Here is a 15,593-nt window from a genome sequence, read left to right as displayed (position 1 = left end):
CCAGACAACCACACGGCAACCACAGATGACTGGAAGAAAACTATGAGACCACAAACTGAAAAGGGAGGAACCCGCATAATGATTTTTTTTTAAATTGAAAAATAAAGCTACATTTTCTATTATTTCCAGGTTTTTGTGTGGCGAGATAAAACTTATAAAGCCTTCTGTTTGCCTTTGGTTCTGACTTTTTACTGTCTGCTATAACTGTTGTCATGAATTTTGAAGTCAGTATGATTGATAAGACGAAGTACCACTTCTTTAACCCCAACTATTTCCTCTGATGACCGCATGTCTAGTTTAAAATAAATATTGCAGATGTGGGGCTGTATTTGTTTAGTTTTCTCTTACATTCAATATGGTATAAATTTACCAAATATACAGCAAATTAGGTGTTGAATAAAGTGATTTATTAAAGTGGGTGTTGCCATGATACCTACTCCTGCATCCGACAGGGTAGTCCCAATTTAGGTGTGAGAGATAAACTGGTATTCCCAGTTTAGTAAATAGCTCCTATCAGATTATTAACCACACTGGCATTCAGCAAACCTAAGCTGCAAATATACAGTAGCTGACTTGGAAACAAAATTGAATTCAACATTTTTTGCATAACATTTGCAAAATGATTGCTATTTCTCCAGAGTTAGTATGTGTCAAATAAAATTATACGTCTCTTATCTATCCCCAAACGGGAAGCATTTCTCATTCTTTAGGACAAAAACCAATTTTCTTTAAGAAGATAAACTCAAAACACCCTTCCCCCGTAAAATGGAAGTTAAAAAAAACTATGAGAAGTGAAAAAAGAAGTTATAATACATATTTTCAACAAGTAGAAGAAACACAAATGGTTTGTATATATTATTGTTATATTTAAAAAAATATATATGTCTGCATAATTACAGTTCACGTGTCCAAATCTTTTAATCTTTTTTTCTAGAGCCATCATTTTACAAAGGTGGTAAATTGCTAGACAAAGTGTACATGTAGCAGCTAACAAAAATATGTATTAGGTTTTTAAATTGGGAAAGCAAAGGACAGCAGCATTGGCTGAAGCATCAGCTTCTATGTTTCGATGTTTATTTTTCTGTGGACTGCTGTTTTAAAGGCACATTCCAACATAACTAGCAAGAAAACATTCTTTAGTGATGAAAGCAGTATACCGGTACTTGGGATTTTTCCATCAAATAAACATTAAAATAACTGAATGTTACTTCTATTTGGCATTAGTTACCAGTTGGCATTAGTTACCAGTTGTAAATTATGGATTTCATATATATATATATATATATATATATTTGTATATGAATCGTAAAGAAAAAAGTGGTGCATTAACTCTTTGCGAAGTAAGGAGAGTGCGTGTTGTCTAAAGGGACACTATAGGCCTCAAGAAGAATTCATCTCTGTCTGGGTGCAGTGTCCCTGTCCCCTTAACCCTGCAATATAAAACACATATTAGTATTAAGACTGCCTCTCGAGGCTGTCTACCAGAAAGCTACTAAAGGCGCTTCCTGCAGTTTCAAGGAGTTTAACTCCCTGAAATGATGCTGGACATCTTTATAGTTTGCCTGAGGACATCCATGAAAAATGCTTTCCTATGGGGAATACCTAATGAGAGCACATGCATATTAGGTTTCTGGAAACCCCCCTTGCTCAACACGAGCAGAGTAGGAGCCCAATCAGTGCTGAGGTCAAAGTAAGTGAAAAGGGATTCTTAACCCTTTATTTCATTCAGTTGGGCTGCAGCAAAACTCTGTGTTTAGTGAAGAATCCTATAAGTATCAAATATATTCTTAAAGCAGTAATCAACAAATATTACATAGGTATGCCAACTAGATTGTAATGAATTCTCATTTGAAAGCAGCACTTTTAATTTCTGCAGGAGATGCGTTGTGTTCGTATTTACAATATTCTGTATTAATGGCTACTCTTTCGTTCTTACAGAATATAGATAAGCCATTGGTGTCTGCTCACTAAAAATATGTTGAATTAACAAACCATTTGTAAAATATAGGCCAAAATAGTGAAGTTGGAAAGAAAACTCCCCTCAGCTGAACTATTTTAACTCACCACAACAGCACAATATCTACATATTTAAAGACTACCACATTGTAATGACAAGTTGAATTTTATATACATTATACAGAATTGCATACTAAAGATCGTGTATATAATGCTTAAAATAGGGCAGAAAAAAAAGTCTGACTAGACACAGATACATCATCATTTTAAGTAGCCATATTACTATTAGTTGTCTATTGACACAGGAAACATCATTAAAAACATCATCAAGGTAGAACATCTGTGTAAGTAGCTACTAGCTAATATTACAGCACAAGTTTCCATTAATCAATCTATATATATATATATAATATTTATTGTATAAATAATGATTGCAGTGAGTTTATGACGGATTTAACTGTGTCCTTTGCTGCTTCCTAGACAAAAAGGAAATGGACACAGGAAATGAATCTAGCCCCTCACCCCTTCAACACTAACATCAAAATATATACAACTTCAAGAGGTAAGACAAAGGGGCATTAATCGTATAGATGGAGATACTAAAAATGAGACTGGCTCACCATTGTACTAGATTCAATTGCATCTTTGAAAAGTATTTTTCAATTGAAAATGCAACAATGCAATATGCATGTAATATTACTTCTTTCATTATGTCCTTCTAGGTTTTTTCATAAAAAAATATTCAAGGAATGATTCTGCTGACAGAGTTTTGATTGTTCTACTTGATATGCAATCAGTGGAGTTTCTTGCAAATATCAAAATATAGTGTTTATTTAGCCAAGAGTGACTTAAAGCTTTTAAGTAGAGGAAAAAGTGGAAACCCCTAAAAGATGTGTGCAATCTGTGTGCAAAGCTTAACATAAACATTCACAGGCATTTGACCTAATCAGACAGCATGCTGTGATGAATCAACAAGAGACTATTTAGCAATGCACAAGAGACTATCAGCAAGAGCACAATTTAGCCTGAATAAAGGGACATTGCAAGCAATATAACCATTTCATCTAATTTTGTCATTCAGTTTTAAACAATTTTCAAGCAGTTTAACACTGAATAAGGGTCCCTGGCTACTAACAGACCAGCCCATAATTGAGGTATGGCTAAAACAGAAACTACACACTTCCTTCTAGCCATACCAATTTATACAACCAATGGGTGCAGTGATAGGCTGAAAGTGGACAGCTGACACTCTTAGCCAATCACAGCCTCCCACTGCTGCTAAGGTTAATGCTTCCTATTAAGTCAAGCTAAAGCAGGACAAAAAGGATACCTGCTGAGGACTTGTATTTAGCATTAAAACATATTATACTGTTTAACTCTGAATGGAAGGATGGCGCCAGGGAATCCGGACACTATAACCACTTCAGTGACATAGAACAGTTACATTGCTTATCATGTCCCTTAATGGAGTTAGAAATAAAAGGCAGAGAGTACTTGGCTATTTTTACTATATTTTGAAAGTTATTTTATCTACTCAGTGCAACTAGATCATTTGAATCTAGATGGAAGGGGACATTGCAAATTTCAGAAGAGAAAAGGAAAGTAAATATGTGTGAAATAAAAAAGTGAAATAAACAAAATAATCAAAACTGTGATTAAAATCTAGGAATGTTTTTACAACACAGTGAGCAAATTGATTGAGTTGATATTTTTTTCCCCATTTAGCATACATGAAGATCAATTATGGAATAATGTCTTAATAGATCCATACATCAAAATGCAATGCTCCAATTATTTAGCTGCGGCAGGGAGTACAGGTTTGTGAATGAAAAAATAATCCGGATTATACACTAGAGGCCATATTGTGAAAATGGCATGTAATTTCAAACTCTTACGTTGTTTACTCAACATAAAGTTCCCTGCTGTAATGGATTATCCAAATTAAAATATCTTGTGTTTTACCAAATTAATGTTACTGTAGTAGAATAAATGTATAAGGTTCCAGCATATTCCTCGTTGATATATAGAAGCAAAGAAAAAAAAAAAAAAAAAAAAACAGCCACAATAACCCTGCAAAATTGTACTAAACATTACTTGGTGAGAACTAAAACATGAACGATAAAATCTATTTTTTATAGCTATTTTATTCATCACTGATCACACTTGAAGTAACTTGTAACAGTGTTTACAAAGACAAAATGAATCTCAAAGCAAACGCTAATTGTAAAAACTCTCATGCTAAATTTTAAACTCAACAACACAGTCCACAGAATAAAGTAGAAACGTTCTAAAATGTAGTTAATCAATGGCATATACAATTCACATGATGGCATTGGCCAGCTTTAATATCCCGTATGTTTATTATCCCAGATCTGTATTTCTAGCACCAATACATTGCTTCAGTTACAGGGTTTGAATTTTTTTATTTTTAATGATGTTATTTTTTTCTATACATTTAAATATTGAGCGCATTATTTTTAATGCACATAATTATTTATCCACGTATTCAGTTAAGTTTGAAAACAACCTACCCACCTGGCAAACAGTCCCCATGTGATGAAGTAATTACCTCTAGCATATTTACTGTAGATATTCTGGGGGCCATTCTATGCATTATTCAACCCTTCTGTCCCAGAATAGCATCTGGCACATCTCCTTCATGTTATCACAGGGATAAGGACACGGGGGAGGAGTGTTGCAAGACTCCCTCGGCACAGCCTTAAGATCGAAGCCCTTCGCTCCAAGTCAACATATTATGTGGACCTCATCATGTATACTTAGTATACTAGGGCTGGCCATGTTACAATCTAACGTTAGTTATTATGTTCAAAAGTTTATCATAGGATTGTGAGCAGAATGAGCAGAATAACTGATACTGTGAGCTGAGACCGGGCAACTCTAATTTCAAACACACATAGAAAAATAACAATTACAATTCTAATAATATTTAATAATATATATATAGTTTGAGTTACAGCTAATGTCATTAGAAGTTAATACATTTCATTTAATCCCATTGGCGTGCTTTAAATGATTTCTGTGTTTCATGTTCCTGGTTTTGGTGTTTTATAATAAGTGAGTGTGTGTATAACGGTTTCTGTGTATGGAGCAGTGTGCACTATCTCTGTACACGCTCACTCAGTGACTGTCCTGACTCTGAGCCTGGTTGTGTAGTGTCACTCTATGATACCCAGCCTGTACTCCGCTCACACCGTAACTTCTGCACGAGACGCTAGCTGTGCTATACAATAGGCGCTACGCAATTCCCTTATTCACAAACCCTCTGCACTCACCAGCAGCGTTCGGAAGCAGCGTGACCAGCAGGAGAAGGCAGATCCCGCACAGCCCCGGGGAGGCAGCCGCAGCCATGACCCGGGTAGGAGCGAGACTCATCACATCACCACTTAACTACTTCTAGCCCGTATTCCTCTCCTTTACAGCCAGAAACAGCACTCCGGCTTCCTTCCTCCTTCCCTTCTCCTCCTCTTCCCTTTCCACTCACTCCTCCTCTCAGCCTGGATGTCTCCCTCCTACTAAACCCTTCTTTTCCCACTGACCCCCCTCATTCCTCTCTCCGTCAGTACCTAAATAACTTTCTCTGTCCCACCAGTACTTTCTCGGCCCCTTCCTCCAACACCAAGCACTCTGCATGCAGTGTGAGGGCTGGATGAAGAACTGTTACAAAGCTCTAAAAGTAGAGCAACTAACGTGAACATTCCATTGGTTTCCATGGTAATTGCTCCACTTTTAGAACTTTGCCCAGGAGTGGCACCTTGACATTTAACCCCTGGTATGTTCAGTCTTTTGTTCTCAATGAGTCGTTCAATCCTATGTATTCATTTTCGTTTCATAATTGTGCTCAGTCTTTAGGGCTTTCTCTTCGGCTCAAACCCGTTTTTATGTGTCAGTTATCTTTATATCTTAATTTAGAATAATTATCTTATGCACCCTTATTTTTCTGTGGTAACCGCGCACATGCAGTGCAAACAATGTCAGATTGGCACAACAAAAACAAAGTGTCACCTCTATAGTGTGCTGGAAATAAAGTGTCAGTTTCCATGTCAATGTGCAGAGATGAAACAGTTTGGAATGTAAAATAAACTTTGTTGGTCCTTGTTTGGGGACAGACACAAAATAATTTTATTTTTGTTTAAATAAATGTCTGTTTTAGAATATTTTGCCATTTATTTTCTGTGCTGCACATGTATTCTACAGTGAAGTTCATGTGTCACTTTTCTCCTACATATGCCACAGTTGACAGAAATGTTTGTCAGGACACGCCCAATTTGTGGGATCCTCTCCTAGCAAAAACAAAGGTCTGGCACCTTGAGGTGTGGAACCAAGGATGATCAACTTTTTTTTATATATAATATATATGTGTGCACACTCACAAAGTTACTCACTAAACCTTACAGTGAACTAAAATCAATATTGCAAATTTAAGGCTAAAATATCCAAGCTATCACTGGCCGTCAGTGTGATAAGCTCTCCAAATCATTCTTTGCACTAATTTGGCCATTCATATTTCAACTAACGGAAATTTTAGTTTAGAAATGAATGACCACATTAAGTCATACATAGCTATTTTGGAGAAATTGTTTCTCTCCAGTACCTTTTTGCGTCAGATATTGGCACAATACTCATATTGTCACATTGTCCAAATAGGTGTCCCATATATAGTTATTTGTTATCATGTTTCCCCAAATTTTTATAATGCCCCATATGTTTGCTCATCTGCGCCATATGTTTTATCCTATAAATCATCATATCACCATCATATGTCAGATTGATCCACAAGTTGTCCCAAATGTTGCTGTATTAACCCATATGTTATCTTAATGCCATATTGGCACCTTATTACCACAACTCTGCAGGTTACAGTAAAAGCACAACTAGAGACACACTTAGTGATTTGTTAGTGTTACTTCAAATTTTATTTAAAGATGCAGTTTTGCATACTAAATGTATATACATCCATATGCATTTAAGAAACACTGCATTCTAAGAATGCAAAGCTGATTTGTGTGCATTTTGGAAATATCACGATACATGCAATATTTTCTATATATTTACCAGAAATTTCACTATCTTACTCCACATATTATGCTATAACATTTGACTGGAAATTGTCCTTCAATTATTTGTGGTTCTTTTCAAAGATTATATTCTACACAAATATAAAACAATCTGAACCCAAATTTGGCGGGCATAGTGATGGCATGTCCCATTTACTAATTTTCTTGCTTAGGTAATCCCAGCCTAGTAAGCAATCCTATATTTATAAATGTCATCGATTGTCCCCAAAAAAGTGCGTTTTTGTTCTAACTGATATGGACCTAGCCTTGTAAACAGAATCAGAGAGGAGATTGTTTCTTCCTTGCATATATTGCTATAACATCTTTGGTTATTTCATTTTGGCTTCCTGGGCTCTTGCCTTCGTAAAGGTTCACCATTGCCTGTCTACCATACAATGAGAAAAGGAATGAGGTATAGCTTGACATCTGTGACAAAGCACATGATTATTTGTCATGACCCACTTGTCCCCACATGTTAAACACTTGCAGGAAGTGGCTGATTTTCTAACAAACTCATTACATGACAGGACTGAGAAAAATAAACAATAAGGTATGTGGAGACTGATATTCTTAGGGTACCAACAAGCATTCTAACTGGACATGTGCAATTCATTTCGGTCCGAATTAAAATTCGTCCGAATTTCGGATTTCGGACATTCGGATGCTTCCGAATGTCCGAATTGCCAAATTTCGGAAGTGCTGAATTTCGGAATTGCCAAACCTAACCGAAGTGCCGAATTGAAGAAGTGCCGAATTGCAGAAGTGCCGAAGTGCTTCAGATTTATGAAAAGTGGCAAAACAGGAGAGGGAGGGAAAATGAAGGGAAAGATGACAGGAATCTAACCCTTCCCCTACCTCTACCCCTAACATTACCCCTAACCCCAACCCTAACCCTATCCCTAACCCCAACCCCAACCCCAACCCTACCCCTAAGTTCCAAAGTCCCAAAGTGCCATAGTCCCGAATTTCGGAAGTGCCGTACCGAAGTGCCGAATTGCCAAAGTCCCAAATTTCAGAAGTGCCGAACCGAAGTTCCGAATTGCTGAAGTTCCGAATTGCCGAAGTTCCGAATTTCTCAAATGCTGAACTGAACCAAATTTTTTGTCCATGCACATCCTTAATTCTAACCTTCAAGACATGTTGTCCTTGTTGACCCAGTATGGATCACTGTGAATAAGAAGTGCTGCACATTGGCTTATGTGAGACCACACTTTATACTCTTCTGAATACAAAAAACACAAAAATGCACAACCTAAAAATACAAAGGGAGACCAATAGTGCAGAAGAAAAAAAAATAAAAACATATAAAAAAGGAAGCTAAAATGCACTCACAAACATAGGCATAAAAGGGCAGAGTATAATCAGTCTTCTTCAAGCGTTTTTTCTCTTCTTAATGTAGAGATAGATGCTTAAAATGAAGCAAAAAAACAAAAACAAAAGTTAGTGTATAACTGTATGGTATGAATAAGTAGCTTTATTAGATACACTTACAAAATAACAGAAGTAAAAAGGCTCTTCAAATCCAACTCAGTGTCTTCCCACCATAAGTAAATATAATCATCAGGATATGGATATGGAGACAGAGAAGATGAGGAGATCCACAGTAAAAGAATTTAAATATAAGAATAAAGCTTGCCACCCTACGCGTTTCGTCAAAAAGACTTCATCAGGGGCTTGTGGCAACAATACTGATTATACTCGGCCCTTTTATGCCTATGTTTGTGAGTGCATTTTAGCTTCCTTTTTTTATATGTTTTTATTTTTTTTTCTTCTGCACCATTGGTCTCCCTTTGTATTTTTAGGTTGTGCATTTTTGTGTTTTGTACTTATGATATTGAAGATATTGAGGAGTCTTCGCACTTCCTAATTGGGGTATTTATATATTTTTATATAATTCTCCCTACTTTGATAGCCACCAGGGTTCTTTTTGCTTTTTCGCAAATCACTATTTTTTGTCTATATACTCTTCTGAATGTAAGTCATGTGACTTACTCTCTTGCCCATCGCAATGTACATAGTGTTTGAAGTGACAGTGCTCGGGGCTGGACAGTGAGTACTTAACCCATATAAATGAACAAAGCACACAGCTCAGGTCAGTAATGGTAGACAGGCCAAAGGTAAGGACAGGAACCTTGGTTTGATAATGATAAACATGACAATTGTCAATTCAGAAAAATTCAAAAATACGTGATATACGATTAAGTCAAAACAAGTATATTCTAGAGTGGTGTAAGGAACTTTCTGCACTCCTGATGCTGTAGAGTACTCCTCTGATGTTTTGCCAGAATTATGGCCCTAAGGGCATTATGAGGGATGTATCCCATAACATCTGGAGTGTGGAAGGTTGCCTACCCTTATTCTAGAGTGTTGTCTGTGTACCAATAAATTCACTTCATACTACACTTGAACTTGGGCTTGCATTGCCCATTTTTTTTATATTATTCTGTTCATTGAGGAATTTGCAGGGTCTCCTTGAGGAAGAGCGCTAACAGTAGATAAGGGACCGTGAGTGACTTACATAATGAGCAGAAAGAACAACTCTAAAATGGTAAGCAAAATCAGTGCAGAGAAAATCAACAAAGAACAAAATTTGGCACTCTAGAAAACAGAGAATACTAATTGAAAGTATATTCTGTACAAGAACTGAATCACCCAATAAAAGACAACCTGTGGACTGTACTGCCACCTTTATGCTATACAAATGTCCAATGTCTAGATTCTCCTCTCTCTGGTGGAAATTTCAAGAACATATGGTCTCCTTAGGGAGGTGTGAGGGACTTAGGATTTGGGAGAATGTTTATAGTTGGGCAAAATATGGTTAAAAGTAACTTCATGTTAAAGGTAACGTAACTAAAATATGCTATGGACTGCTGTGGATGCATAAGCTATGCAGTTCATGTCACCTTGTATATATTACATGCCTTCTACCCCAACCCATAATTGACACCATTCTGCCACTCATTGCAACTCCCCACCATTCTTCCTTGAGTCGTTAGCCACCTATATCATGTCCTTAGGTATCCATATGAAGTCCTTCCTTACAATCTACAGTGAATTTTGGTAACAAGCATTTTGAGAAAGTGCATCTGTTTAATGTTTGAAGCATACAAGTAAACCACAGTATAATCTTGACTGTTAATACTTCACGCTAAAACAATATAGTGTTCCTGTCCGTCTGTTACTTGAGAGTGCAGCTGGAAGGCTAGGAATTACTTTGTTATTTTTTTTAATCAAATTCTTACATAGTAACATAGTAATCAAGGTTGAAAAAGACTTATGTCTGTCAAGTTTAACATTTAAAACCCACTGCTTTAAACTGTAAATCCAGAAGAAAACCCCAGTTATAGCAATTGTCATTTATGCCACAAAAAAAGCAAAAATATTCCTCTAGACTCCATAGTGTTAGGGTACCTGTGATATTTTCCCAAGCTTGACTGATCATGGGGACCTCGTTCAGCTAGAGGGGGACCAGCTTCAAGGTCCTCCCTCTCTCCTTAGCAGTTCCGACGTCGGCAGCTGTACCTCCACCTCTTTTTATGACGCAGCGTGTGTGCCGACGTCATGACGTCAATGATGGCACTGCCTGCAGAAATGTGGCTACCAAACTAAAGAGCTACAATGTAAAAATAGCCCATAGGACTTGGATCATTGCCTTGTTATTTTTTTTTTTTTTTTTGGACATGACAAAAGTTCGTTTATTTCAGTAATGCAATGTAAAAGGGGAAACTAATATAGATGCATTACATGCAAAGCAAGATAGTTCAAGCCGTGATTTGTCATAAGTGCGATGATTATGGCTTACAGCTCATGAAAACCCCAAATCCACAATCTCAGTAAATTTGTATGTTACATGCAATCAATAAAACAAGAAGTGTACATAGAACAATATCGGACCTCTGAAAAGGATAAGCATGCATTTGGACTCAGTACTTGCTTTGGGTCCCTTTTGCAGCAATTACTGCCTCAATGCGGCGTGGCATGGAAGCTATCAGCCTGTGGCACTGCTGAGGTGTTATGGAAGACCAGGATGCTTCAATAGCGGCCTTCAGCTCTTCTGCATTGTTCAATCTCATGTCTCTCATCTTTCTCTTGGCAATGCCCCATAGATTCTCTATGGGATTCAGGTCAGGTGAGTTTGCTGGCCAATCAAGCACAGTAATCCCACTGTCATTGAACCAGGCTTTGGTGCTTTTGGCGGTGTGGGCAGGTGCCAAGTCCTGCTGGAAAATAAATTTAGCAACCCCACAAAGCTCGTCTGCGGAAGAAAGCATGAAGTGCTCCACAACCTCCTGGTAGATGGCTGCGTTGACCCTGGATTTAATGAAGCACAGTGGACCAACACCAGCAGATGACAAGGCTCCCCAAATCAACACAGACTGTGGAAACTTCACACTGGACTTCAAGCATCTTGCAGTGTGTGCCTCTCCATTCTTCCTCCAGACTCTGGGTCCTTGGTTTCCAAATGAGATGCAAAAGTTGCTCTCATCAGAAAAGAGGATTTTGGACCACTAAGCAACAGACCAGGTCTGTTTTTCTTTAGCCCAGGTAAGACGTTTCTGACAATCCTCTCCAGACTGCGGTCATCCCTGCTGCTTGTGCACCTTTTTCTTCCACAATTTTCCCTTACACATAACTTTTTATTAATGTGCTTTGATACAGCACTTTGGGAACATCCAACTTCCTTCACAATTACCTTTAGAGGCTTTCCTTCCTTATTAGGTCCCCCCCCACAACTAGTATTTAGGGCCCCCACACACCGCTCAGGGGTGGGGGTCAAGGGTGAGGACATTAGGTCCCCCCCTAATTAGTATTTAAGGCCCCCACCCACCGCTCAGGGGTGGGATTCAGGGGGGAGGACATTAGGTCCCCCCCAATTAGTATTTAGGGCCCCCACCCACTGCTCAGGGGTGGGGGCCAGGGGGAGGACATTAGGTCCCCCCCCTAATTAGTATTTAGGACCCCCTCCACCGCTCAGGGGTGGGGGCCCAGGGGGAGGACATTAGATCCCCCCCATTACTTTACTTTAGGGCCCCCACCCACCGTTCAGGGGTGGGGGCCGGGGGAGGGCAATAGCTCCCCCCTTCAGGTTAGGAGGGGGATGTTTTTTTTTTTTACAGTGAGCAGCCACGTGGGAATTAGGGAGTTATCTACTTCTTCATTCCTGTCATTACACTGACTGGCTAAGTAACTTACATTTTATATGAATGTATGTTACTTGATTGTTGAAAGTGTTGCAAATGCTTACAGCTGAATCCCGGCTATGTTTGTATACTTTTTTATTTAAAATTGTATACAGTGTAACATTCTTCATTCTTCATAATTTACTAATACTAAGTAATCTTTACTTAGTATTAGTAAATTTGACTGAAAGACCAATTTAGGTCTTTCAACCTTTTAGTAGAAAGCTCCCTAATACCGTGGGAATTAGGGAGTTATCTACTTTTTCATTCCTGTCATTACATTGACTGGCTAAGTAACTTACATTTTATACGAATGTATGTTACTTGATTTTTGTAAGTGTTGCAAATGCTTACAGCTGAATCCTGGCTATGTTTGTATACTTTTTATTTAAAATTGTATACAGTTTAACATTCTTCATTCTTCCACTGGGTAAGTATATGAGTACTTAGGCAATACTGTGCTTCGGAACTTCGGCAATTCGGCACTTCGGAACTTCAGCAATTCAGCACTTCGGATCTTCGTCACTTCGACACTTCGGAAATTCGGTAATTTTGGAACTTCGGGACCTCGGTAATTTGGCACTTCGGCAATTCGGCACTTTGGCTATTCGGACATTCGGAAGTACTAATATATAGCTAGACACCAATTTATTCTTAAGTGTAGGGCCCCCCTAAAAATTATTCTAGGTTTGGGAGGTAAAATAGGACCTAACACTGGGTCTTGTAATAACAAGTGCCAGTGTTAAAAAAAAGGCTTTTGTTTAAAAGCTTTAATTGAGCACTGTAATTAAAAATTATTGGACTGTTAATATCTTTAGTACCTAAATCTGTTCTAGACGTCGTGTCCTTAGGGGGTCAAAGCACTTATTCTCTTCCTATGCCTCTCACTTTTTGTATGGATTCTTCACGGAGTTTTGAATAATACAGTTTATCCTCAAATTGCCTCTTGACCTTTTCAATTTGTTCCTCACATATATTCATATCTGTACTGTTTTTTTCTAATTCGTAAAAACTGTTCGTATGGAACATTATTTAACCACAGAGGGTGATGATAGCTTGTGTTGTGAATGAAACTGTTCACATCTAGTTTTAAAAAGCTTTTTGATTTTAAAATATTACCATCTTCATATATAACCAGATCCAAAAAAATATACCGTATTTTTTGCTCCATAAGACGCACCACACCATATGACGCACCTAGTTTTTAGAGGAGAAAACCCAGAAAAATAAATATTCTGAACAAACGGTCCCATAGTGTTTCTTACTATGGGAAAGTTTGTTCAGAATATTTTTTTTTCTCCCCTGTTCCATAGTGTTCCTTACCACCCACTCCCCTCTCCTGTTCCATAATGATCTTTAACCCCCCCCTCACCTGTCCCATAGTGATATTTAACCCCCCCTCACCTGTCCCATAGTGATATTTAAACCCCCCCTCCCCTGTCCCATAGTGATTTTTAATCCCCCCCCCCTTCCTCGGTCCCATAGTGATTTCAACCCCTCCTCCCCTGTCCCATAGTGTTCTTTAACCCCCTCTTCCCCTTGTCCAATAGTGTTCTCATCCAATAGTGTTCCCCCTTCCCCTCATCACATAGTGTTCTCCCTTCCTTCCCATAGTGTTTTCCCTTCCCATGTTCCCATGTTCTCCCCCTCCCCTTGTCCCATAGTGCACTTTCCTCCCCTTGTCCCATAGCGCCCCCCTCCCCTTGTCCCATAGTGTCCCCTCCCCTTGTCCCATAGTGTCCCCTCACCTCCATTTGTCCCATAGTGTCCCCCAATTACTTACTTGTCTTGTAGCGTGGGCCAGCTTCACAGCACGCACCGCGGTACTGGAACTTCAATTTCAGGTTCCGGTTTCCGGCGGGACTGAAAAGAAGTGTGCACACTGAGTGCGCACTTCCTTTTAGTCCCGCCAGAAACCGGAACCTGAAATTGAAGTTCCAGTACCGCGGTGTGCGCTGTTAAGCCGGCCCACGCCACAAGACATGTAAGTAAAGCTTCACATTCGCTCCATAAGACGCACAAACATTTCCCCTCATTTTTGAGTGGAAAAAAAGTGCGTCTTATGGAGTGAAAAATCCGGTATGTCTGGCTAGGGCTATATTTATATGTAAAAGACAGGTTAAAATCATTCTGATTAATATATTCTCCCAATGGGACATGAAAATATTAGTATACCGTAACTGGGTGTGGATCTAGTCCCCATAGCTGTACCAGTGATTTGTAGAAAATACACTGAACAAAATTATAAATGCAACACTTTTGTTTTTGCCCCCATTTTTCATGAGCTGAACTATCACTGCTGCATACATCTTGAAGTCTTCATTAAGAAGGGAAATTGGCCTACAGCTCTTGACATCTTCGGGATTCTTATTTGACTTTAAAAAAGTGACAATATTTCCTCTGGTAAGATCTTTTGGAAGTTTGCCCTTATTGGCAAACTCATTGAAGGCAGCCAGTAAGTGTGGGGCTTCTTTGAAAGTTTTATAAAAAGATCTATAAGCCCATCTGGTCCTGGGGCCTTTTTGGGGGTCATCTCATCTATCGCTTTATAAATTTCTTGGGTAGAGAATGGTCCATTAAGTAATTCAATCTGAACTTCAGATAATTTATTTAAAAATGTATTTTGAAAGTAAGTTTTAATTTCAGACTTTGTTGTAAGACTATTTATGTTATATAGTTTTTCATAGTATTTCTCGAATGCCTTTGAGATTTTATCTGGAGATAGGCAAGTCTTTCCTTCATAAACAATTTTAGATATCATTTTCGATCTGTGAATTTTCTTTTTTTTTATGAGTTAGAAGCTTATCGCCCCATTACCTTTGTAATACTAAAAAGTTTTTCTAATGTTTTGTTAGTTCTACTTATTAAAAGATCCTTAATTTTGTTTTCTATATCTTTGATCTGTTTTAATATATTTAATGAAGGCTTCAATTTATTGCTTCTAGAAAGTTTTTCTAATACAATATATAGGTCTGATAGAGTTCATTCACTATATAGTTTATTTTGAGATGCCACTTTAATATAATAGCCTTTTATAACACACTTAAAGTTTGCACATATGTTTGCTGGAGAAGAGTCAGAGGTTGTATTTTCCTCTTAGTAGAGCAACATTAATTTCTTAATATATTCTCTATTATAGGGGGGACTCCAGTAGGAATTCCTCCAATTTCCATTCAGGCCTTTTTCTGTCAAACCTATCTTTGAGGTCCAGACAAAGCATGTTATGGTCTGACCAGGGCATCTCTATTATTTGAATCTTTTTAGCTCTTTGAACAATTTCAAAGTCAGTTAAAATATAGTCGATTCTAGAGTGGGATAAGTATGATTTTGGAAACAAGTATAATCCCTTTCGTTGGGATGGAGAGTTTGCCATAAATCTAAA

The 15,593-nt window shown here is 38.1% G+C and overlaps 1 protein-coding gene across 1 annotated transcript in view; it reads right to left on the bottom strand.

Annotated features, from left to right (window-relative positions):
- Positions 1-5,390, bottom strand: part of RECK (reversion inducing cysteine rich protein with kazal motifs) — a 203,355-nt gene extending 197,965 nt beyond the window's left edge. Inside the window, exon 1 of the mRNA XM_063451924.1 lies at positions 5,250-5,390. Coding sequence (XP_063307994.1) covers positions 5,250-5,349 — 100 coding nt within the window. The 5' untranslated portion in view covers positions 5,350-5,390. The remainder of the gene's footprint in view (positions 1-5,249) is intronic.
- Between the last annotated feature and the right edge of the window lie 10,203 nt (positions 5,391-15,593).

This window comes from Pelobates fuscus, chromosome 4 (genome assembly GCF_036172605.1).
Source record: "Pelobates fuscus isolate aPelFus1 chromosome 4, aPelFus1.pri, whole genome shotgun sequence".
In the NCBI taxonomy this organism is placed as follows: Eukaryota; Metazoa; Chordata; class Amphibia; order Anura; family Pelobatidae; genus Pelobates; species Pelobates fuscus.
Note: the sequence above shows the minus strand (reverse complement) of the source record. Positions and strands in the feature narration are given on the sequence as shown.